This window comes from Zosterops lateralis (assembly GCF_965231275.1).
Source record: "Zosterops lateralis genome assembly, chromosome: 11".
Classification (NCBI taxonomy): domain Eukaryota; kingdom Metazoa; phylum Chordata; class Aves; order Passeriformes; family Zosteropidae; genus Zosterops; species Zosterops lateralis.
In genome coordinates this window covers 6,726,587-6,749,222 of record NC_139771.1, presented here as the reverse complement: position 1 = coordinate 6,749,222, position 22,636 = coordinate 6,726,587, and the positions used below count along the sequence as shown (strand labels likewise).

The window sequence follows — 22,636 nt, the reverse complement described above, 5'->3', positions numbered from 1 at the left end:
CATTTTGTGGATCTCATTGGGATCTGCTTTTGCAGGAGGGTTCTCCTGTTCCCACACTCAGCAGGGAAATCTTTTTCTACAGTCTTAGTAAACCAATTCCAAGTCAAGATTAATGTAGAAAAGCAAACACAAATTCTTACACAAATTCTACATATAGAATTCCATCTATTCCATCTAAGAATTATCAACAAAGCTACAGCATTTTTGTTATAACTAAAATGTAAGTAACTTTGCAAAAAATAACATCATTAAACTTTAAGCTTTAAGGGCTTCTCTTACTAACTAATACAAGCGCTTAAAATCGTAATTTCTCAGCTCCCTCCCACCTTGAGCTGCTGGGAGAAGGTTTTGCTCCTGGAGCTGCCCAGCTGCTCCTCCCGAGGTGAGGGCAGGAGAGGCTGGGGCTGCAGAGCTCCCTGCCCTGGCACAGTGGGCTCAGGGGAAGGAAATGCTGCTCTCATTTGTATCCTCAGCCTTTGGCTGCAAACCAACGTGCCAGAACTCTGAGCAGGACAGGCACTGGCAGGACAGCAGGATGCAGGGGACAGGAACTGGGGACAATGGGAAGAATCTGGGGTGCAGCAGGAGCTGCCCCTGCCTTGCCCTGGCTCTGCTCCTCGTGCTTTTGAACTGGCAAGGCAGGCAGACACCTTGGGATGACAACATCTCCTCTCTCCCTCTTGTTTTAATGATGCCCACAACTGAATAGTAATAATAATGTTCCTGCAAGAGGAAGTTTGAGGATTCTGGCTGTACAGAAAAAAATTCCTCAGCTGCTGGAATTCAGTGGGGCTTGAGCCCAGCCCAGGATGGGAGTCAGGATTCACCCCCTGCTCATGGCAATCCCTTTTCACTGTTTTTAGTGTCTGATCTGTTCCTCAAATCACTTTTCCTCTACTGTTCTCCAGACATCCCTTCTGCACATTTGGGGTATATCAGGTATCCCCAGTGTTTCATTTAGGATCAAATCCTGCTCATGTTGGGCACCCAAGCCCCTCCTCCCTGGGAGCCATGGAACCCATCTGTGCCTCATTCCATGGAGCCAATCCTCCAAGTCCTGCCTCAAAGGCTTCTCCTGGAAACCTTCTCTGATTGGGAGTGAACAAAACCCAGACCACAACCCCCTGAGTGGTACCACAAATGGGACTTTCTCTGAACCTGAGCAGCTTCCCCCTTCTAGGCTTGATCCCAGACTGGAGGCTCTTCCCTCGCACTGGGCAGTTTCCAGTGAAACTCTGGGTTAGTTGCGTGCCAGGCTTGGTTAAGCCCAGCTTTATTGTGTACCAAAGGAAGTGCAGAGCAAACAGGGAGGAGAGATTAAATATCAAATTCATGACTGGGTGCTTTACAGCCCGCTGGTTCCTCCCTCACAACACATCCCTGCCCATGGCTGGGGAACTGGAGTTAGATCTTCCTGAAGGTCCCTTCCAACCCAACCCTTTCTGTGATAATATTTGGGTTAAATTGTATAATTTCCACTACTGACAATTCCTTGTGGTACCACTCATGTTGGAGCTGGCAGTGAACACCTCACAACCTCCTACAAGGAACAAATGAGAAGTGATGCCTTTGGGCACCCAAAAATACCTGACATCAGAAAATACCCTCTTTGTGACACAGAATTTTTACTGCTGGGTGCTAAAAGTGCCCCCAGACTCTCCAAGTAACTCCTACAGGCCACCTTTGGAACCCTGTCATGTTTTCAAAATCTATTTTTTAGCACACTTCATCCCCTGTAACTCCCTTTTGGTGTGATGCTGTTGCCTCCAAGGCCATTTTAGCATTTGAATTACACCTGCAAGCAGGTTCTGCACCCTGGATTGGCAATGGGAAATGCAAATTTCTTACTGCAGAGTCCACGCAGAAGAGAAGGTGACAAATTCCTGGTTAAATTACCATCACCTTCATTTATTTATACTTTTTTGTCAATAACGACTGCAAAACTAAAAATAAGATTTTGATACGTTTTTATTTTTAATCTTTAGAACAAGCCTGTCTCTGATAGTCATTTTCCATTGTCTTTTCCCACAGAACTCCAAGTGCAAGCTTAATAGGAGGACTCAGGGAATTTGATTCCATAAGTTGATCTTGAAAGGCAAAGCACTGTGGAAGTCTCATCTTCTTTGAATCTGGCTTTATTACCCCTGTTTATATTTTGTTGTAAAACTGCTTAGACTGAAAATATCAAATATTTTACTCAAGCTGTTCAGGCAGAGCCCAGATGCAGAGGAACCTGCACATCTCTGTGCCTTTCCTACCAGCCTAGAATTAATCACACTAATCTCCATTAAAACGTGAAAACTGAAGAGAAAAGAAATACAAAAGAAGGAATATTCAGCTGGGGAAATATTCAGCTGAAGAGCTCCTGAATCTTTTGATTAAAGCTCAGCTAAGAGACAAGTTTAACATAATCTGAATTCCAACACACAGCGACAAACCCATTCCTTTGCATTGTACACATCTTCATTTACTTCTGACTTTGGTAATTCCTTTCCTTTCATTTATTCTGCTTTGAGGCTGAGCTGGGAAGGAATTCTGTGATCTGCATCCTTTCCAAAAGGACTTCCCTGTGGAGAAGGACCCCAGCTGGAGTTGTGAACGTGGGCAGTTTGAATCTGTGTCTCTGCACAAATGCTCAGGGTGCTGCTCGTGGGTCAGTGCTCCTGGTTTGGGTTCTGTGCCACGGGCAGGGACAGAAGGAAACCCAGTAACCAGAGCTCACCAAGGGCAGCTGATCCTCACTGATCAGCCCCTGATGTGATCCTGTTATTGACAGAGACCCAAATCCCTTTTTGAAGGTCTAGGACCCAAAGCTTGCCCTGGTTACAGGAGCCACCTCCTTCACTCTGCTGAGATTTTCCATTTATTCCAGCAGGAAGGGGACACATCTCCCTTGCCAGCAAGCAGATGTTCACCAAGAAGGTTTTACTGACTGATCAATTGCAAAATCCCTCACTGCAATCCTTTAGAAAATCAGATGCCCTCTGTCCTTCCTCCCACTCCAGCTCAGTTGCCAAAACTTACATACAGAATTATTACTGTAATGTTTTATAGTCACTGGGAAAAAAAATAAATCCATTTGGTCTTACAGAATGATGTGAAATGAATCTGTGGCCTCAAAAGAAAAAAAAGGTCTATTAAAAGTAGCTCTTTTTCCTCCCTCCTCCCTCTCCCAGGCCCCTTTTACTCCCCTCCCCCAACAATAAAGGATGTTTTGGAACAGCCTTTTCAGGAAACATTTCCACAGCAAAATGCAGCATCATTTATAATATTTAAAGCTACATTTTTTTTGTTGAGATGGCTTGGCAGGCTTTGCCTGCAAATCTGGCAGGATATGGCCAGCTGAGAGTTAGCACTAACAACCCGAGGAAATGCTGACACCACAGAATGCTTTAATCATCATTGCAGCAAGCAGGACAAGATCTCCTCCTGCACTGCCAGCTCTTCCCAGTGTGAGAACCAATGGTGCTGCGTGTTCCTCCTTCCCTCCCCTGCCTCTGGAGACTCCACTTCTCCCTTGCTGTCTCCACTGGGCTAAAAAAGCCTCGTTGGGTAACAGAATATAACATCATGAGCAATGGATATTCCTCTTGGCCAATGCTGTTGTGAAAATGCTCCCCCATTTCCAGCTCAATAAGGAAGCTTAATAATTAAAAAGAAAGCCCTTAACCAGTTGGTGTCCCAACAGAAGGGCTATTTTCACCAGCAGTAAAGCTCTTTTTTGGCTTTACCCTCTTCTAAAGCAGGGCTGAGGGCCACGTTCAGTTTGTTAAAATCCTAATTAGAAACTCGTCCAGTTTGAGAGTTTGGAACTGACCTCAGCCATTTGCAAAAATCTGTGGAAGCAAATTAATGTCACATTTAAAAGAAGTCCTGAAGCATTTAACCCCCAAATCGGAGAGTTAATGCTTGCCCAGAGCAATACCTGCCCAGAGGATTCCTGCCGCAAGGTCCAGCCAAGCTACAGACTTGCAATTCTTCACTATCCACCACGTTAGGCAATAAAGAGATGCAGTGAAAGAGACTGGGAATTGAACAAACCTTTCCTGTTTTGGGAGCATATCAATTTCTAGATGCTGTTTACTGGCTTTGGCACATTAAAACTTCTTGCAAACACCAGGCCCGTGGATCACTTGGCTCTTACAAAGAAATAAAGGTAAAATTCTGCACACACACGTTTAACACTGTCAGATTGCACCCAAAGCTGCATTTATATTGCATCCAAAGACCCTGCACACACACACACATATCTAACACTGTCTGTTGCATCCAAAGCTGTGGAATCATTTCCTCCTTTCTTCCTTTGTTGGGGCAGTGGTTGCCTCCTGAGTGTTTACTTCAAGCCCCTGAAGATGTGCTGCCTAATTTCCTCTCCGTACCCTGAGCACCCAAATGAAAACCCAGAAGTTCTGAAATTGTTTTTCCTGCAGCCATCATTGGCAGGGCTGGGTAGTGCTGAGAAGAATGGGAGAACATTTCTTGTACCCGTGGAGTTGGGTACACTGCTGTACAGCTGATTTTTAACCACTGGTTTTCAGTCAAAGCATTTGGAATGGGATTTATGATGAGACCCATAATTTTTTTCCAGTGCTTGAATAAACATGAAATATTTGCCTGAAATGTTTGAGCTGCTGATCCAGGAGCTGTTTGCTGGGGTTGTTCCCCCTCAGTTTTGTTTTCCTCCTCCTATAAATCTCCAGCTGCAGCTTTGTGTTGCTCGTGTTTACAAAGCTGATGTTACATCCATTTAAGGGATATTACCTCTGATTTAAGAGGGAAAAAAGTCCCATTAAAATGTACCCAACCTCAAGGCAGAGTTTACAGGTACAAAACAAATACTGAATCCTGATCCCTCAGGGCTTATCTGTACCCACAGGGACTGGAGCCCTGGGTGTGTTGACTGAGGGGGGGGCTCAGTCACACAAGGGGGGACAGCAGCTCTTGGGAAGCCCATTGCTCATTGCCCATTTCCCATTTCCCATTTCCCATCTCCCATTGCCCATTTCCCAGTGGTTTTGGGGTGCTGAGGGCTGGCTGTGTTGGGAGAAGGTCCTGCTGGGGAGTGCTGAAGGCTGGTGGATTACCTGCACCCAGGGGACAAAAGGGGTTTTCCTCACTGTTACCATGAGGAAACTGTGACTAAAATTGTCTGGCCTGCCTTTGCCACGACAATGGGGATGCTGGAAATGTTTTTCTCTCCTCTCCATTCTCATTCCAGGCCCTCACAGCAACTCTGACTGGAGAAATGCTCACGAGTGTTCTCTGAAGAAGGTAATTTTTGATGAAGGTTGATCAGGGACCTTTGAGCTGCTACCAGGAATGCTCTGACTCCTGCCAGGGCCAGGGGAATGGGCTGGATGTGTGCAGGGACATGGAGTGACTTTCTCTGCACTCAATTTACCTCCAGCTCCTCCACAGAAAAAGCAGAGCAGTGTGAAATACGAGACAGAACAACAGCCCAGAGGTTTGAAAGCCTGTGGGAACCTCCAGGATCCCACATCATCCCTGAGGAGGTTATGATGTAGTGCACAGATGACTAAGGAACAGCACAGCACCAGCAAAAGCAAATTTTCAAAGGCATTTTCATGTACCAGCTGACTGCTTCTATTTTTGAGCTGTTAAATGTTTTTGGTAGCACTGAAGATCAAAACCCAAATTGTTCCTTTATGGTGGAGCCCGTTCTGCCCAAAACTCTGGAGAGTCTGAAAGTATTACAACCTACTGATGAACTCCCATTAGCAAGTTTTTGTTTTTAATAAATAAAGTCCCATAGAAACAGAAAGTATTTACAATTAGATCAAAATTCTGAATAGAATTCACAAGAGAAAATGCTATTTTTTGAGAAGATGTTTTCATATCCTCATAACAGTCATTTGTTCTAAATTAGTACATAGCAATTGTCCATTAAATGAACACTTTTCCCTCAAGACCTATTCTTGTAGAAAAGTATTTCAGGCAAAAACTTCTTAACCATGATGTAACCGCTTAGAATCAGAACATGTCAGTGATTAGTAACTCACAGGAAAAAATTAACACTTTGCATGGCTTGAGGAAAACAGGGTGAATAATATCAATATGTGAGAGAAGACAGGGTGTAGGGAGAACAGTATATTTTATTAGAGCAGCTGATACAGTTGATAGAAAAGTAGAGGCTTTGGGGCATTCAGTGCCTTCATCCTCATGAAGGATAACACCCATTCCTGCAAAACTCTTGTGATTGTGATTGTATTACCACCCTCAAAATGCAGGGGTTTCTGGACTGAGTGGCTCAGTGTCACTGCTGAATGGACAGTTTCAGAAATATTGCCCCTTGCAGGAGTGGGATGAAGCTCTTTGGTTAATGTGCTGCTGGCTTACCCTGATTTTTTTTTTTTTTCCGTACTTTAACAATAACAAAGTACTGAACTCAATTTCCCTGTCAGAGCACCTCTGCCACTTATTTCCAAATAATTTTGAATATTACTTCTGTAAGGACAGACAGACACGCCCTAGAATTCCTTTTTTATTTGAAACTACTTCTGGATTTCCATTTCAAGGGAAGCCAGTGGGCAATGGGGTTGTTTGAGAAGTGCAGTCTCCCATTCCTGGTTCTGGCTGGGTGTTGTTGTTCCAGGAATTCAGTGTTGGAAGGCAACACTTCAAAAGAACAGAGGAAAACGACTTAAACCAGAGAGAGAATATTTTCTTTTGCATTGTAACAGCCATGGAAGTGTGACTGTAATTCCTGCCAGTGCCAGGCTCAGCTGCAGCCACCAGAAACGTGCAGCAAAGGTGCAGTGCTGAGCAGGAGCTGCAATATCGTGCTTTGCTCCAGGGCCATCCTTTCTGAGCTACCTGGAATGACCTCAGTGCCAGCCTGGCAGGATCAAAGCTGCTCTCTGTGACTTCACCTCAGTGCAATTCCACCCGGGGGCTCTAAACCTGGAGGCTCAATGATCCAATTCCCCAAACTTCCTGGTGGGAACGGCGCTCACTGCTGACCTCAGGCCCAGAGGTTGCCTGAAATCAGCAGCAGGAAATGTTTCCAGGTGTAGAAGGCATGAGCTGAAGGATTAATTTTCATATTTACCTCTCTCAGCTTCTTTATTGCTTAATTGGCATCGGCTTAAGAGTTTCAAGGTCTGCATTAGGAGCAAAGCCAATTTCTACTCCCTGAAGGTCCAACTTACACCTACATCACCTCTTTGTCCACTCAGGGATCACCACTCCCCTTCTCTCAGCTTAAGGCACATTTTTTGCTACATAAATAGAATATAGTCATGGGGAGGAGACCAAGGATATTGGAGACCTCTCCTTATTTTGATATACAAGTTACAAATAGTGGCTTTTTTCCCCCAGTATTCCCTCTTTTGGTCCACCACTGTGGGATTGAATCAGGGGTCACATTCACAAATTCTCAAATGTGGGCAGGTGAAATGTGAATCTCTCACCTCAATACCCCAAAATGACAAATTAGGAAATTTTTCTCCTGTTAAATTTGTTGGCTCTGCTGTGCTCTGCTCCCTGTGGAACTCTTAGGTGACATTTTAAGGCAACACATGCAAGAAAACCAATGACCTCAAGAGCAGGAACACCTCCCAGCATCCTTGGATGAACATCCAGAGCTCAAGTCCAACTCAGGGTACAGGGTTTCCATCCCAGCTTTATCTTTACACAAGAATGAATCCAAACCTTGCTTTTGTTTAGGAGTTAATTTGTCACAACACTGCGAATTTTGGCCGTCGTTCAGTGGCAGTTTATCAAATAACTGGGGAAGGTCTCAGGCCAAGAGGTTTGCACCAATCTATTCCAACTCAGCTCTGGCTGCTCTGGGGTGGGAATTGGAGGAGCTGCTGCTCCACCTCTCTCAAACTTGCACAAGCAGAGCAATCAGAAGGACTTTGTTTCCTAAGAGTCCTGAGCAGTGCATATTCCTTCCTTAATTAGGTTTTGAAATGGCTTCTAATTTTTCAGTTTGCCCACCAACGAGTGGCCTGAGTTCTCCTGACACCAAGCCCCCTTTACAGAGCTCTGTCACTGTCAAATCTCACTGTGGAAGGCACGAACATTTTCAGGCCTGAAAATATTCAAATCTCACCGTGGAAGGCACGAACATTTTCAGACCTGACACTTCTCCCTTTGGCCTTTGAAACTCTCCTGGGAGGTTACACTAATCTGGGACTAAATCTTTATTTTTGCTGTTGCCTCGGGAGCACAAAAATGGAACGTTAATACTTCAAACATTTCCCTGGAAATGTTCAAGGAGAAAGGTTTTTATTTAGCTGTAAATTTTAACTGCATGCTCGAGTGAAGCATCGATCATACTTGGAACAAGCAATTTTTAAGAAATAACGTAGTTTAAAAAAATTAATTCTGAAAATACTGCCAACAATTTCATGATATAGATACTTTTAATATTAAAAGTAAATTGTAAATGTGTCTTTATAAACAATATGCATAAAATAGATCTGCTATACTAAGCTCTCTCTTCTTAAATGCTGTTTCACAGTAATTTCTTAGGTACGCAAAGTTTGTTGTTTTTTTTTTCCCTCAAAGAGATAGTGCAATCTGAAGAACATACATCATGTCAGGGGGATTAAGAACTGCTCTGCTCATTAATACAAGTCCTTGTAGATCTCTTGGAGCAGTGGGTGGAGGCTCATGTCCGTCTCCGTTTTCTTGATGATCTGCAGGAGCTGCACGTGCTCCGTGACAATCTGCCTGAGGTCCGTCATTTTCTGCAGCAGCTTTGCAAACAGCTGCGAGGACTCGGGGTGGTTCAGCTTCAGCTGCAGCTCCAGGGCTTGCAAAAGGTTGTCCTGGATGTCCTCAATGGGCTTCACGTTTAACAACCCCGGGCGGTCTGGGAGAAAAAAAATAAAAATGGGTTGTGAGTTTATCAGCATCGTAACATCGATCTGTGCATTGATTTCTTACACATTTCTTAGCAAATGAAGCCTTTACAGATGGCATTTCCTGGGAATTGTTTGATCATCAGGTAGTTTATAAGATTTCCCTGGGCTTGGCTCAGTGGGGTTGTAGGACTAGTCTTGGATAAAACTAGTTTGACTAAACTTCAAACATTTCCACTGGGCCGTCCTGGAGAAAAAAGGGGTTGTGGGTTTATCAGCACCGTTAACATCCATCTCGTGCATTGATTTCTTACACATTTCTCAACAAATGAAGCCTTTACAGGTGGCATTTCCTGGGAGCTGTCTGACCATCAGGCGGTTTGTAAGATTTCCCTGGGATTTGCTCAGAGCAGTTTTAGAACTAGTTTTATGCTCTAGAACTTGGTTTATACCCCACTACAGTAGATTTTCCACAGTAAACTGGGAGTGTGTGTGGGGAAAAAAAGAGTTGGGGGATAAACAATCTGTATCAGGTAGTTCACTTCTGGAATATCAGCATATACTCTCATGGATCTATGTGTAGCTGCTGCCAGTAGAAATGTTTCCTGCTAAGGTGGATGTGAACCCATCAAAATTAAAAAAAAAAAAAAAAAAAAGCATAAACTCAACATCTGCAGTTTATTTGATTCTGCAGAACTGAAAGCTAATGAAATATTGAATGTCTAAGCAATAAAAGCCACTTAACTTGGTTAAATCCTCACATATGACAATGACCACCATGACTTTGTTACTGCTAAAATACTTAATCCTGGATAACACATCCCGAATATCATAATTCATAGTGAAAACAGTCAATAATTTCAATACAGTTTGCTGTGTAGCTATGAAATTAATTTCATAGGTTGATCAATAAAAGCAGTGCCTATTGCAAGCCCCTAAATCACTTCCCTAAGGCAATGATTCCACTTCAGCAAGGACGAGAGGCTGATCTCTATTAAAAACATAAAAAATAAGCTGTTGTTTCCTGTGATCTTGGTAACCTTTCTGAGCACTAAGTTCTCCCAGCTCAGCTCGACTCGTGCTGTGCACTGGGAAAAAGGCTGAGAGAAAAAAAGCTCTTTATAAAATACATGGTGGCTTTACTTACTTTACATGGGGAAAAAAAACAAACCTGCAGTGCAAACTAAAAGGCAAAGGTGGCAGGAAAACCAATGAGTGCACAGCCATGAACATGAAGGGCACTGATCAGGAAAGGACACTCAGCTCTCCAAGAGGTGAGGTTTAGGCAGAATGTTTCAGAGAGGAATAAAAGTAAATTTTGAATGTGAACTTGGATATTTGTTTGTCAATGTGCTTGTCTTGCAGGCATCATTTATTTATCCCATTGAACTGATAACCCCATAAAATCTGGTTCAGAAAGTCTGGGAGTAAATATAACAAAAGGGTATATATATAAAAAAATAATATAAATTATATTCATCATATTAAAATATTATATTAGAACAGTATATCTAATATATATTATTAGAACATTATATCTAATTATATATATAATATATTATACATTATATTATATATATTATATAATATACCATATATATTATATAAAAAAATATTTTAAAGCAATTTTTAAAAAGACACCTAAAGAATTTTTGATAAATGTTAGGTATTTATTTTTTCGATTGCCTGAGTGCATTGCATGGGCTGCAGAATTGAGTTGACATCTCTCTGAAACTTGCCAAATTTCAGCCCTTCAGAGCTGGAATATCAGCATATACTCACTCTAATGGATTTGTGTGTAGCTGCTGCCACTAAAAATATTTCCTGCTAAGGTGGATGTGAATGCATAAAATAAAAAAAAAAAAAAAAAAAAAAAAAAAAATTAAAAAAAAAAAAAAAAAAAAAAAAGGCATAAACTCAATGTCTGCCATTTATTTGATTCTCCAGCACTGAAAGCTAATGAAATGTTGAATGCTTAAGCAATGAAAGCTGCTTAACTTTGTTAAATTCTTTGTTTGCTTTGGGGTTGTGATGGCTTTAAATGTTCCCTGTGAGTTGCAGCTGAACTCTGAGCTAGCTGGGCATGACTCAGTGTGCAGGGACAGAAAAAATCAGAGAGCACAAAGACGTGGCCTTGATTTCCTCTGGGATTCATCTCCCTTTGCCCCATGCTCCTCTGGGGTGGGAGTTTTTTGGGGTGGGAGTTTTTCAGGAGCCAATCCCAATTCAAACACTGTGCTCCAGAATCCAGGAGGAAACTCCTCTAGGTCTGGAATTTATCTTTTTACCCCTGAATTTGGGTTCCTGAGGTCAGTTGGAGTTCAGTGGGACTGCAGTGGCTAAAATCCTGATACCCCTTGAAAAACCCCTAATCTGGTGATTTTCTAAGGACCCAGTGGAAGCAGAGGCAGAAAAGATGAGTCTGACAAAAGCCGAGGAGATCATCGGATGTTATTTTTAAATAAGCCAATTCAAGAGGAAGGAAAATTCCCATTGAAGGCAAGAGAGATTTTTCATGAATGAGAACTCCAGGATATGGGCAGTGTTTTTTGGGTGTTGACAGTTTGCTATACTTTCTCAGTAAAATCCTCTTCCAGAGGAAAATGCTGCTTCTGTTCCAAGAAACTTATCTAAACCAGGAAAAAAAGGAAATAAGAGGCAAAAGCTTAAACATCCAGCTATTATGGTATATTTCAAGCTGTTGAAATGCTCTTAAATAGATATCTGCTCCAGACCAATTTGGTTTTGTGCCAAAAGATGAGTTTTGTGCAGAGGGATGTGCCTTGCAGGAAAAAGGAAAATGCCAGGAGAGCACCACGCTTCTCTGTTATTTATTTTGTTTCTTTATTCACATTTTCTTTATGTTTTCACTCATTGTCCTACAGCTGCTTCAACTGGTTTGAAAACTGTGCAGAAAACTTCTCAGTCAGAAAATGTTCACAGTGTCTGGGAAAGGCCAATAACCCCAAAGTTCTGAGTGCCAGCAGTACCACTGTGTGTAAATTGATATTCTATACAGTCTCAGGGGAAAATACTTCATTTCTTTATTTCCTTTCTTATTTGGGTGCCTCTTCCATGTCCCTAACAATAATTACAATCTTTTTTACCTGTTCCTCACGTATGAAGTTGCCACCTGCATGTCTTTACATTTCATTATCTTTGAATAAATGCATTTGGCATTTAAATGCACATTCTAAAATCTGAGTATCTAAAATTGCAGTAGAAACCAGGCAAAGATCTCGCTGAGGAACGTGTGCTCCTCCTTTTTCCTTCAGCTGAGGCAGATGTGACTCAGCAGTTTGAGGTTTGTCTTCTGAGGCTGTCACATGTGTTGGAGCCACCAGGACTTTGGTTCAGTGAGGAACTGCAGCTCTTGCTCTGATTACAAAGCATTTCTTTGTTCTGACAAAGTGCAGGATTTGTGTGGCAGTGAAATAGGAACTACTCCTTGGTGATAGTCAGTGATGAAACTTCAAATTTTGCTGATCTGAGAATGCAGCAAAAGGACTGAATACAGTGTTTAACACCAGGAGCAGGGACTTGTGGCTTAAAATTTGGGGTAAAAAACAACACTGAAAACAGAAAAAGTGACTTTAGAAACTTCTCTGGATTTAAATACAAGTTTGACAGACAGAGTGTGGGTCTTTACAGGGATACTCTGCCCCAAACATTCCTGCAACCAAACATTCCTGTATCCAAATATTCCTGCATCTAGATATTCCTGCATCCAAATATTCCTGCATTCAAATATTCCTGTACCCAACCAGTGCAGAAGATAATACACAACAATTCGAGCCCATCCATGCTACAAAATTCCCTTTTGAGCTTTTTCTTTGTTTGACAACAGTCTGCTCCAGTGAGTGTTCTCCGTTCCCAGATGTGAATTGTCCCAGTAAGGCTTGGAGTGTTTTCTTTCCTGCCCAACCAGAGGCATCCAACTTGTTCTGCTCAAACCTGCTCGTGGCAGAGCTCATTTTCAGCTCAGGTGAATGGGTGAATCTTTTCAAAAACATTTTTTAAAAAGATGTTTTAGCTCTTTTTCATGTATAGTAGAGCACTCACTGCTGACTGAGGAGGAGCCTTAGTGGCACAGAGGAAGAATCTCCTGAAAAAAGCTTTCCAAACCTCATTTAGCCAAAGTGTGTCCTTTAAAGTCACCACAGCTGGGAGGATGTTGTAGTGAGGGTTTGGTGCTGCTGGTGATGGCCAAAAGCATTTCTTTTGTACAAACAAGGTGAAATCCTTTGCTCACACACATTATCTCTGTCTGATCAGTATTAAAATCAGAGCACAAGACTTTGTTTGCCATTTACTTTGCTTTAGAGCACCAACAGTGAGAGCAGCTCTCCAGAAACAAGTTCAGAGGAACATTTGGAAGAGCTGAGGCAGAGAGAGGCTGCACTGAGCAGCTCAGGAACAATAAAACCAACTGTGGCAGTGGGAGTGTTTTCCATCTGTTGCTATTACAGTTAATTTGTCAGCTCCTTATGGCTGTGCTTTGGGCTTTTTGCCTTTTTTAGATAACATGCAAAAAGCAGCTGTTTGGTTATCAAAAGGCTGAAGAGTTTTATAGGATTTGTGGCAAATTCCAAACACTTCCCAAGGAGAAGCTTTCTACGTGTGATGTTCCAGCTGGAATTATCTTCCCCTTTCCCTTCTCCTCTCCTGTTAGAGCTGCACAAGAGCCAGCCCCCCTGGAGCCAGCAGAATTAGCATAATTTCACTGGGTAATAACAGATTCTCTGGCACTCAGAGCCCCTGGCTGGGATCTTTTTGGGTTTCACAAACTGGTTTTCTGTTAGAGACGTTTGTACATGGGATTTGGTGGAGGGATTTCAGCTTTGCAGGATTCCTGCAGCAACTCAAGTCCTCGAGGTGCTCTGGTTTTGAAATCCTGTTCCCAGTGAAATCATCCTGCTGTATTCAAATGGTTCTTACAGAAATCCAATTTTGCAAGGGTGCAGCTCTTACAGAAACGTCTGAGAGAGCTGAGAAATAGGACTCAGTTTTATACCACACAAGATATTTTAATCCCACAGAATGCTTCCAGTTCAACAGATATCATATCTGGCTGTAAATTCCATGATAAAAGCTTTCTTTAATTGGCCACAAAGCTTAATTGTTTTCAAAACGTAAACTCTTTTGCTATCACACTTTTTGGAAAGAAAAAAGAAGCTCTGAAAAAAGATAGGGAGATCTTTGTTACCAAGAAATTAAAGGATCTTCCTAGAAAGGACTGATTTATATTTCTCTGGATTTATTTGTCTCTACAGATTTATTTCAGTGTTTTGCTCCAGTTACTTGATTCAAATTCATTAGTTCTTTACAGGTCCCTGTTTACAAATTATTCTGGAGAAAAAGGAGACATGCTGATAAATCTGGTTCAACACAGTTAATTATTCAATTAATATTATTCTTCATATTATGATTATTATTAATATCATTATTCATGAACAATGATTCACATACAACACAGTTAATTATTGTATGTGAGTCATTGTCCTCCTGCAATCTAAAATGTGAGATTGGTCACATCATTCCTGTTTCCTCTGCTGGAAACCAAACACTGCTGAGGACAGGGCTTTGCAGAACACAAGTTCCCTTTTTGCCGTTAGGAGTGAATTTTGAGAGGCCTTTTTCTCATCTGTCACATTTCATTATACTAAAAAAACACAAAATATCGGCATGTTTGGAGCAGTCCCCTGACAGGCTTGTGCCATTTCTCTCTCACCAAAACCAACCAAAACCACATCAGCAAGGTGTTCTCCTTCCTGAGTTAATGCAGAATCAAGCTCAAGGAAATTTCTGGGAAGAATTCCTGTTGGAAGTGGAATTAATGGGATAAATTTTATTATGACCCTTTCTTTTTCCTGACTGAAACACAGTGCCAGGAGGAGCTGGAGGTGATTTTAAATGCAGTTACACCTCAGAGTGCCCTCCCAGCAGCTGGGCTGCTTTTAGAACAATAGCAGGAGGTTGTGTTTGATTGCTGAAATGTAATTTAATAACAAAATCCTCAGTGTTGCTCCGCGGAGGAGCCGAGTCCGGAGCACTCAGCACATTCCTGCCATGGATATGTGCAGCTCCACCTTGGGCCAAAATACACACAAATCAGGAGGGCAGGATTTTATTTGTGCAACATCACTGCCTTGGGAGTGCTGGCCAAAGCAGCAGAGCTTCGATGTGCCTGGAATGTAACTGAAGGTAAATAAATCCTGGTAGGCATCACTAATTCACAGAACAGAACGGTGACATCACCCCAGGAGCAGAGGACACTCTGCCTGAAAAGCTGCAGAAAAGCAGCAGAAAAGCTGGATTTCAGTGTTTGTTCAGTGAGGTGTTGGATGTGGGCAGTCTGACACCTGGGATTGCAGGTTTATGCTTTGCTCAAAGTGGGATGTATGAAGATAAAGCAGAGCAGCTGAAGAAACACACAATTCCTGTTGGGTTTTTTTTAGGAGACCGTAATTTTCCTGACAAATGCATTTCCCCTTCCTTCTAAAGGCAAACAGAACCTTGCAGAAATGAAAGAGCAATGAAAAGCACCATAACTCTGTTAGCCCAATGCCACCTGTCCCTTTGGAACTGTGCTGGAGCCAAAGCTATTTGTGTTCAATTAGCAAAGCCACACAATCTAATAGCAGGTTCAAAAAAATGTAAAAAATCTCCTGCAGAATTTTAGCTCCTGCCAGTGAAATTCCACCCTTCCTGTTTTCCAAAAGACAGCCCTGATTTTTGTTTTCTGCCTAAATGAGCTGATGACTCAGCAGGCATTTCCAGCTCCATCACTGATATCGGGGCATTCCCATTTTCAGTTTCTGTCCAAAACCCAATAAAGGGCAAACAATGAAAAGGAAACTTGAAAATTACTAGAAAAGCTCAGTGTAAATGCACTCACTCCTACCCTGCAGTGCTATTTGGGCAGGGCTTAAAAGTGCCAATTCTATCCTGTAAACCCCCATATAAATAAGAGAGCACTCACCTCCACTTAGGATAATGACAGCTATAAATATTGCCAGGTCACTGTCGTCTAATTCCAGTGCATTGAACTTCACAGCAAACTCAAACTTGGGCTCCATAAAGTCACAAAAAGGTTTCCTCAGGCTCTTCAGGAACTCCCTGGTCATGAACCCCTGTCCGTCGGATATGAGAACCCCGTCCTTGTTCATCAGGGAGGCCAGCAGGGTGTAGATGATCTCGTGCACCCCGTACTTCAGCAGAGTCACTTGGTCGTTGAGGTCGAGGCTGACGAAGCCCGGGATGTTCTTGGCGAACTCGGTGATCTCCTGCACGGCCTCCACGGAGCGGAACTGGCAGCGCTGGAAGATGCGGATGGCCACCTCCTTGTTCTCCTCCTGCAGGGGGGACACGTGCTTGCACTTGATCTGGTCCTCCCCCATCATTAAAGAGTTCATGTCGTAAATAACGAAGGGCTGGAAACAGAAGGAAATCCCGGTTATTCCCAAATGGACGTTCCGAGAGCGCCCAGCTCCTGAGAGACCCAAAGAGAGCTCAGCAGCCACCCCTCAGACATCCCTGAGGAACCCATCAAGGGCTCCCCAGAAAGGTCCTCAGGAACCTATTAAGGGTCCTTCAAATAATTAAATTGTCCTGAGGAATCCATCAAGGGTTCCCCAAAAAGGTCCTGAAGAACCTATCAAGGGTTCCCCAAATAAATTTTCCTGAGGAACCTATCAAGGTCCCTCAAATAGTTAAATTGTCCTGAGGAACCCATCAAGGGCTCCCCAAAAAGTCAAATTGTCCTGAGGAACCTATCAAGGGTCCCCCAAATAAATTTTCCTGAGGAACCCATAATGGTCCCCCAAATAGTTAAATTGTCCTGAGGAACCTGTCAAGGGTTCTCAAAATAAATTGTCCTGAGGAACGTACCAAGGGTCTCCCAAATAGTTAAATTGTCCTAAACCTATAAAAACAAATATCCTCACAATGCTAAAACGATTTACAGAAAGGCCAAGTAAGGGAGGTGGGGGGAAAGGAACACTATTTTAAAGTATCCAGAGTTTCGCCTTTTCCTTTGTTTGTTTGCTTTTCATTTTAGAAAATGTTCTGTAGTTCCAGAATTCAAAGTTTGGAATGTTTAACTAAAACAATACTACTTTTTACCTGAATTATAACAATTCTATTAAAGAGAATCTAATGAGTGTAAAAGAACCTCCTTTTTTTTGTAGAAAGACAGACCATTCCCATTTTGATTTCTGTATTTACCTTCATGTTCCTTTCATGTTCTATCCTAGGAAACACTGCAAGTAACATCAACTTTATGGTATTGGTTATCTGATAAACACAAACTTCTGCTGTTAACTCCTTTAAAAATAACAACTTTAGGATATATTTAAACCCACTCAACTTGTCTTTGGGAAATAACAAACAAATACCATTCTACAAACCACAATTCAGAACACAGGGATGAGGCTGACTGTGAAATAAACTCAACTGGAACAAATCAATTTTGAAAGCAGCTTAGAAAAAGTAGTGCCAGAATAGTTTCATTAGGATCTGGAAACAATCTGTTCCAGAATATGCAAAAGAAGCTCCTGGGTTTAAAGAAGTGGTTGAGGATTTCTCAAATTCATAGGAGGAATCTTTCCCTCAGAGGATTAATGACTGGAATAGTTCATTGCGGCACTGAACAAATCCCACTGATCTGAATAGGTTTGTTAACATACTTGATTAATTAATTAAAATAACGAGGGATTGTACTCCAACAATTAGACTAAAGAGATAAATTTTAAAATTGAAGGTAATTTATGATTGCAGATTCTACCCTGCAATTATAGGGATTCTCATGGTTTTGCATTTACAGCTCCAGACCACGACATTCCAGGAGGGACAGTGTGAGGGATTAAATTATTTTCCCACTTGCACTGAGGATTTCAGTGTGAAGCTGAAACAACAAACACACTGCACTGAGAAAAGCCAGGAGGAGAAGGAATGTTTCAGGTAATGACATTTTGGCAGCAGCAAAACCATTAAATACCTATCTGCACATATGGATGTGCACACACGTGGAACAGAGGAGTAACAAGGCTGCAGAAGATGATTTTTAAATGCATATTTTGGTTCTAGTAGGTAATTTCTTTCTAGTTGGAGCACCAAGTACAAGAAAAAGTCATTATTAGTCCATGTCCATGTGCTTTAGAAAGCCTATATTACACCACTGGCCTATTCATGATAGATGAAAATCAACAAAAAGTTCAAAATAGCCGAAGATTTTTTTTTTAAATATAAAGGTTCAGATGAACTTGAGAGTAGAATCTTATGTCCCAGGAGATGATGAATGACTCATTCTAGTTTTGATATACTCTCTGGAATATCCAAACATTTAAAATTATTTCAGATCATACAGCAACTAAAAAATAACATGAATTTAAACTGTGCCCATAGTAAACACTTTGCTACTCCAGAGCACCAAATCCATTGATAAAAACATGAAGGTTGTAACCATTAAATGCTGAGTATCACTCTTTCAGTGGTATTTTCAAAAAAGGCTTGAAAATTGGCAGCACTGAAGAGCTGGATTCTGTCTACTGGTTTGTTGCTATTTCTAATGTGCCAACATTTAAAAAATTGCAAGGAAAAAGGAGGATTAATTGATGCAATTATACATTTACTGGGGGAGAATTGCAGTGGTGGAACTTTCAGGCATGAGCAGGCTGCAGAATAAATCATCATAATACATCAGCTTCTGCAGAATAAATAAACTCAGCTAATTCAAACTTCATATATTTCATGCTGAAAATTTACTCAAATTCTAAGTGCCTATCACATCTAAAGCTTTTATGTGAGGGGCACAACCAATTTCTGGACAGCACTAAAATTATTATTTTAATTGCCCTTAAGGAAAGGACGAAACACCTTTTTGGAGCCTGAAACACCTCTGAGTTCTTCGCTGTCTTTGAAATGATTAAGGAACATAAAATACAGTCTCTGTTGTAATCCTGACAGTAAAATCTCTACCAATGATTCTAGAAAATACATCAGGCTAAGAGTTATAAGCTTTGGAAAGCTATTTTGTTCTTTAGGTATTAAAATACTATTACCAAAATGGCCAGATATTATTTATCCTCCTCTTGCTTTTTATAAATTTTTAAAACTTTTAATGCATTTTCAGATTTTTATGCATTGCAAATGAAGTTTCCAAGGCAACCCACAAGCCCCACTTATCACTGTTCCTTCCTTTTCCAAGATTTTCCTGTCCATTCTCCTAAAATCCCAACTGCACCAACACTGATGTGGCCTGGGATAACCCAGGGAAAAGCAGGAATTCATCAGAGCATCCCAAGAACGAGCATCACAGCTCAGCCTGGGATCTTTTGGCGCTTAGGAAAAGGAATATTCCTCAGGGAACAGCAATTCCTGACAGCTCGAGAGCCACCTTAACCAGATAGTGTGGGAGATAACCTCCGGGCAAGGAGAAGGAAAACGGGAAGAGAGGATCAGGGAATACAAAAAGGTCAAGGTGACCTTCAAATTCTTGTCCCGGTTTCAAGTATTTGATTAGGTGAACTTGGAGTTTTTTCAAATAATGTTTACTTATTCTATCCAAAAAACATTTCCTGTGTTTCAGGCACAGCTTGAGACGTGTAACAGCCAAGCAGGGTGGCTTTTTTAGGTTCAATGTTCTGTATTATAATTTTTTTTAACAGCGTAGTCAGCTCGGCAAATCGTTGACTGGGGGGGGAAAAAAAGGAAGGAACAAAAGAGAAGAGGGAACTGACTGATTTGTCTGTGGTCTTTCCTGTCAGGATGGCCCTCGCCTTGGCTTTGGTCAGAGGGAAGGACTTGATGTAGGAGTCGTACAGGTGCTTGGCCAGCGCCCGCAGGTCGGCGGACTCGGGGTTCAGCTGGTCGATGTCGCTGGAGATCTCGGCCAGCAGCTTCTCCTTCTCCGCCTGCGGCATCCGCCCGAACCTGATGGCTGAGGAACACCAGAGTTATAAACAAAAAACACGTTTAGGTGGCTTTTCTGCCACCTTTCTGCCCCTCATTTGGATTTTCTGTCGCTTTTTGTGCCTAAAGCTTTGTGTTGACCAAGCAGGGAAAGAGAGTTTGCTGCAGTCACTTGGGCAAAGCAGCTTTAAAGAAGTGCAAACAAACAAATCTCAAAGAGGAAATCACCTCTGTGGCCATTAGAATACCTGGCTTAGAAATGCAGAAATTTGCCAGTCAGCTGTTGGTGAAACCCCCCAGGTTCTATCTCCAATCCACACAAAACGCAAAGGATATTTAAGATATTAAGGTATAAGGATATTAAGGCATAAGATATAACGTATTAAGGTATTTAAAGTATAAGGATATTAAGGTTATGGAACTTCAGGGTGGGAACTTCAAGGAGCCTTGAATTGTTTTGGACAAATCACTGCACGAATCTGAGATTCTTCATTTGTTTAGAAACAAAACCCTCACACACCTTGCAGGAATAAATTCCTAAACAGTCCAGCAGAATTTAACGCAGCACGTGGTAGAAAATGTTAATTTAAGAGTTAAGGAATGGGGAAGAAGCAGAAATAAAAAGGTGGAAAAGGCTGAGTTGCTCATGGTACCCCTATGGATGTGCAGCATTGGAAAACCAGGAAATGGCTCTACCTCATCATATGAGCTCAAAATTGCTCAAATCTCCTCTGCACCTCCTGCTTTTCCGTCCATGGACTTCCTATCCAAGACTATTTATTCATATGGGGGCTGGCTGGAGAATGTTTCAAATGAGCCATCAAAATCAAGACTGATTTATCACATGGTGCTTCAGTAAACAGAATTTATTTTGTTTTACGAAAACAAAACAGAACAAAAGAGCATCCAAACAAAAAACGGAAGGAAGATATCAAGGTTTGCATTTTGGCCCTAGGGGGAAATAGAAATATTATGAATATTTTTTCAGTGATTGGTGTGTTCCTTGGATGAAGGAAAAGTGCTGCTAGGATCATATAGAGATGATTTTACTGGGGATGTTTATTTTGGAAACAAGCAGCCACTTTTCCAGGAGTTTGCTGCAATGTGTTGATGGGCAAACAGGACATTGTTTTTCCCAAGAATAAATTATTCTGCCAGAACACATCCCCCCATCTCCATTTTTCCTATATTGTATTTATTGATCTGTTCTCTTATTTCAGGGCTGTAGAAACAAAGTTTCTGCTTATTTCTGTTTATTTTTATGACTGAACTCCTCTTTCAGCAGCCTCATTCTATGAGTGACATGTGCTGGATATTTCAGAGTTATTTAGGTGTCCTGTATATTAAATTATCCTGGCCACCAGCAGGGAATGGTTCTGTTCTGGGGCTGCCCCTGAGAGCTGAGATTTGCAAAAGCAGGTTCAGGACCTGGAATCCCATTGGCAGGAGACTCCATCCCATCAAAAGAAAAGGTGCTCAGGGCCCAAATGTATTTTAAATAGAACATTTCATTCTGAAGTATATTTTAAATATACCAATTCATTAACAACGAGGAGTGTTGTGGATCAAGCATTCCTATCTTATAATTTCATAGATTTAGGATTTATTTTTTCATAGGCATAGGATCTATTTTTTTATAGAGTAAATTATTCTGAATTTATTTGGAATTTATTTTATTGGTGAGATGCAGCAGATTCTGTTCAATGTGTAAGCAGGCAAAATCTGGGGCAAAATCAATTTTGTGGGACAAGCCTGGCAGGTAAAAATCCTTGTCACTGTCATTTCCAGGGGGCTGAGACAAAAATCAGGGAGGGGTCAGGCAGTGAGAGATTTATGGGAGGAATTCGGAAAAGGGGATTTTGGATGAGAGGAGAAGGAGGGACTGATGATGATGATGATGATGATGCCACTTCCAAAGGTTGGTCTGGGAAAAGGAGACCCTGGGGAGGGATCATTGCGGGTGGGAAAAGCACTGGGAGAGCTCTGGGAGCCGAGAGGGGCTCAGGGGGCAGCTCCTCTCCCAGCAGTGCCAGACTGTGAGGGTTTGGGCAGGATCTTGCAGCTGGGACGTGGATTTCTCCCATTCCTTTGGCAGTTCCTCCTTCTCCTTGCATTTCCAGCATTCTCCAAACAGAAAGCAGAGACAGAAAGCCAGCAGTGAGCACAGTCAGCCCCTCGTGCTGCATCCTGTCCTTGGGCTTTCTGGGGAAGAACTGCAACATTTATCCTCACCCCAGCTTTTACTGCTTGGAGAAGTTATAGGTAAAAAAAGATGATCTTTTTATGGACTGTTCTGCAGGGCACTGCTCTTCTGATTGTCTGGATTATTCCTGAGCATAAGGAGAGCCCAAATAGCCCAGAAATACAGTTTGTCATATTAGAAAACACAGGGTAAAGGCAGGCTGGACACCTGGCTGGTTTTAGTGGAGATGTGCCCAGGTTGAGCAATCCCCTGCTCCCAGAACTGATGACAAAGACATGGCCATGTGTTCTTCTTTTTTTTCCATTCCAGTAGCTGGGATAATACCAGCAGTACTTTTAGCAGAAGAGAACAAAATAAGTGACGTTTTAATACTAAAAAGAACCTTTTTTTCTGCTCGGTGGCACTTCAGAACAAAATCTGCACAACTCAGGGTTAAGCCCAGAGCAGCACTTGTGGCCGGAGAAGGAAAGGAAAACAATATTCCAAGCATGAGAACAGCACTGTCTTTTTTAACCTTTAGCCAAGTGCTATGGAGCATTTCTACGTGAAAAAATGTGGCTGTAGCTGCTGAGTGTCTCCTTGCAGTGCCCCTTTTGTCCTGATCATTTTGCAATAATACATCTACACAAGGGCAGGCATGGGCTGGAACCCTCAGGCACAAATAACCCACATTCTGCTCCAAAGCACTTCA

General features: G+C 42.0%; 1 protein-coding gene across 5 annotated transcripts in view; it reads right to left on the bottom strand.

Moving 5' to 3' along the window:
* Positions 1-8,480: 8,480 nt before the first annotated feature.
* Positions 8,481-22,636, bottom strand: part of PPARG (peroxisome proliferator activated receptor gamma) — a 54,554-nt gene continuing 40,398 nt past the window's right edge. For all 5 annotated transcript variants that reach the window (XM_083869426.1, XM_083869425.1, XM_083869422.1 and 2 more), the window contains 3 exons: positions 19,571-19,770; positions 15,814-16,264; positions 8,481-8,842 (listed from right to left, as the gene is read on the bottom strand). In XM_083869426.1, coding sequence (XP_083725552.1) covers positions 8,595-8,842; positions 15,814-16,264; positions 19,571-19,770 — 899 coding nt within the window. In that variant the 3' untranslated portion in view covers positions 8,481-8,594. The remainder of the gene's footprint in view (positions 8,843-15,813; positions 16,265-19,570; positions 19,771-22,636) is intronic.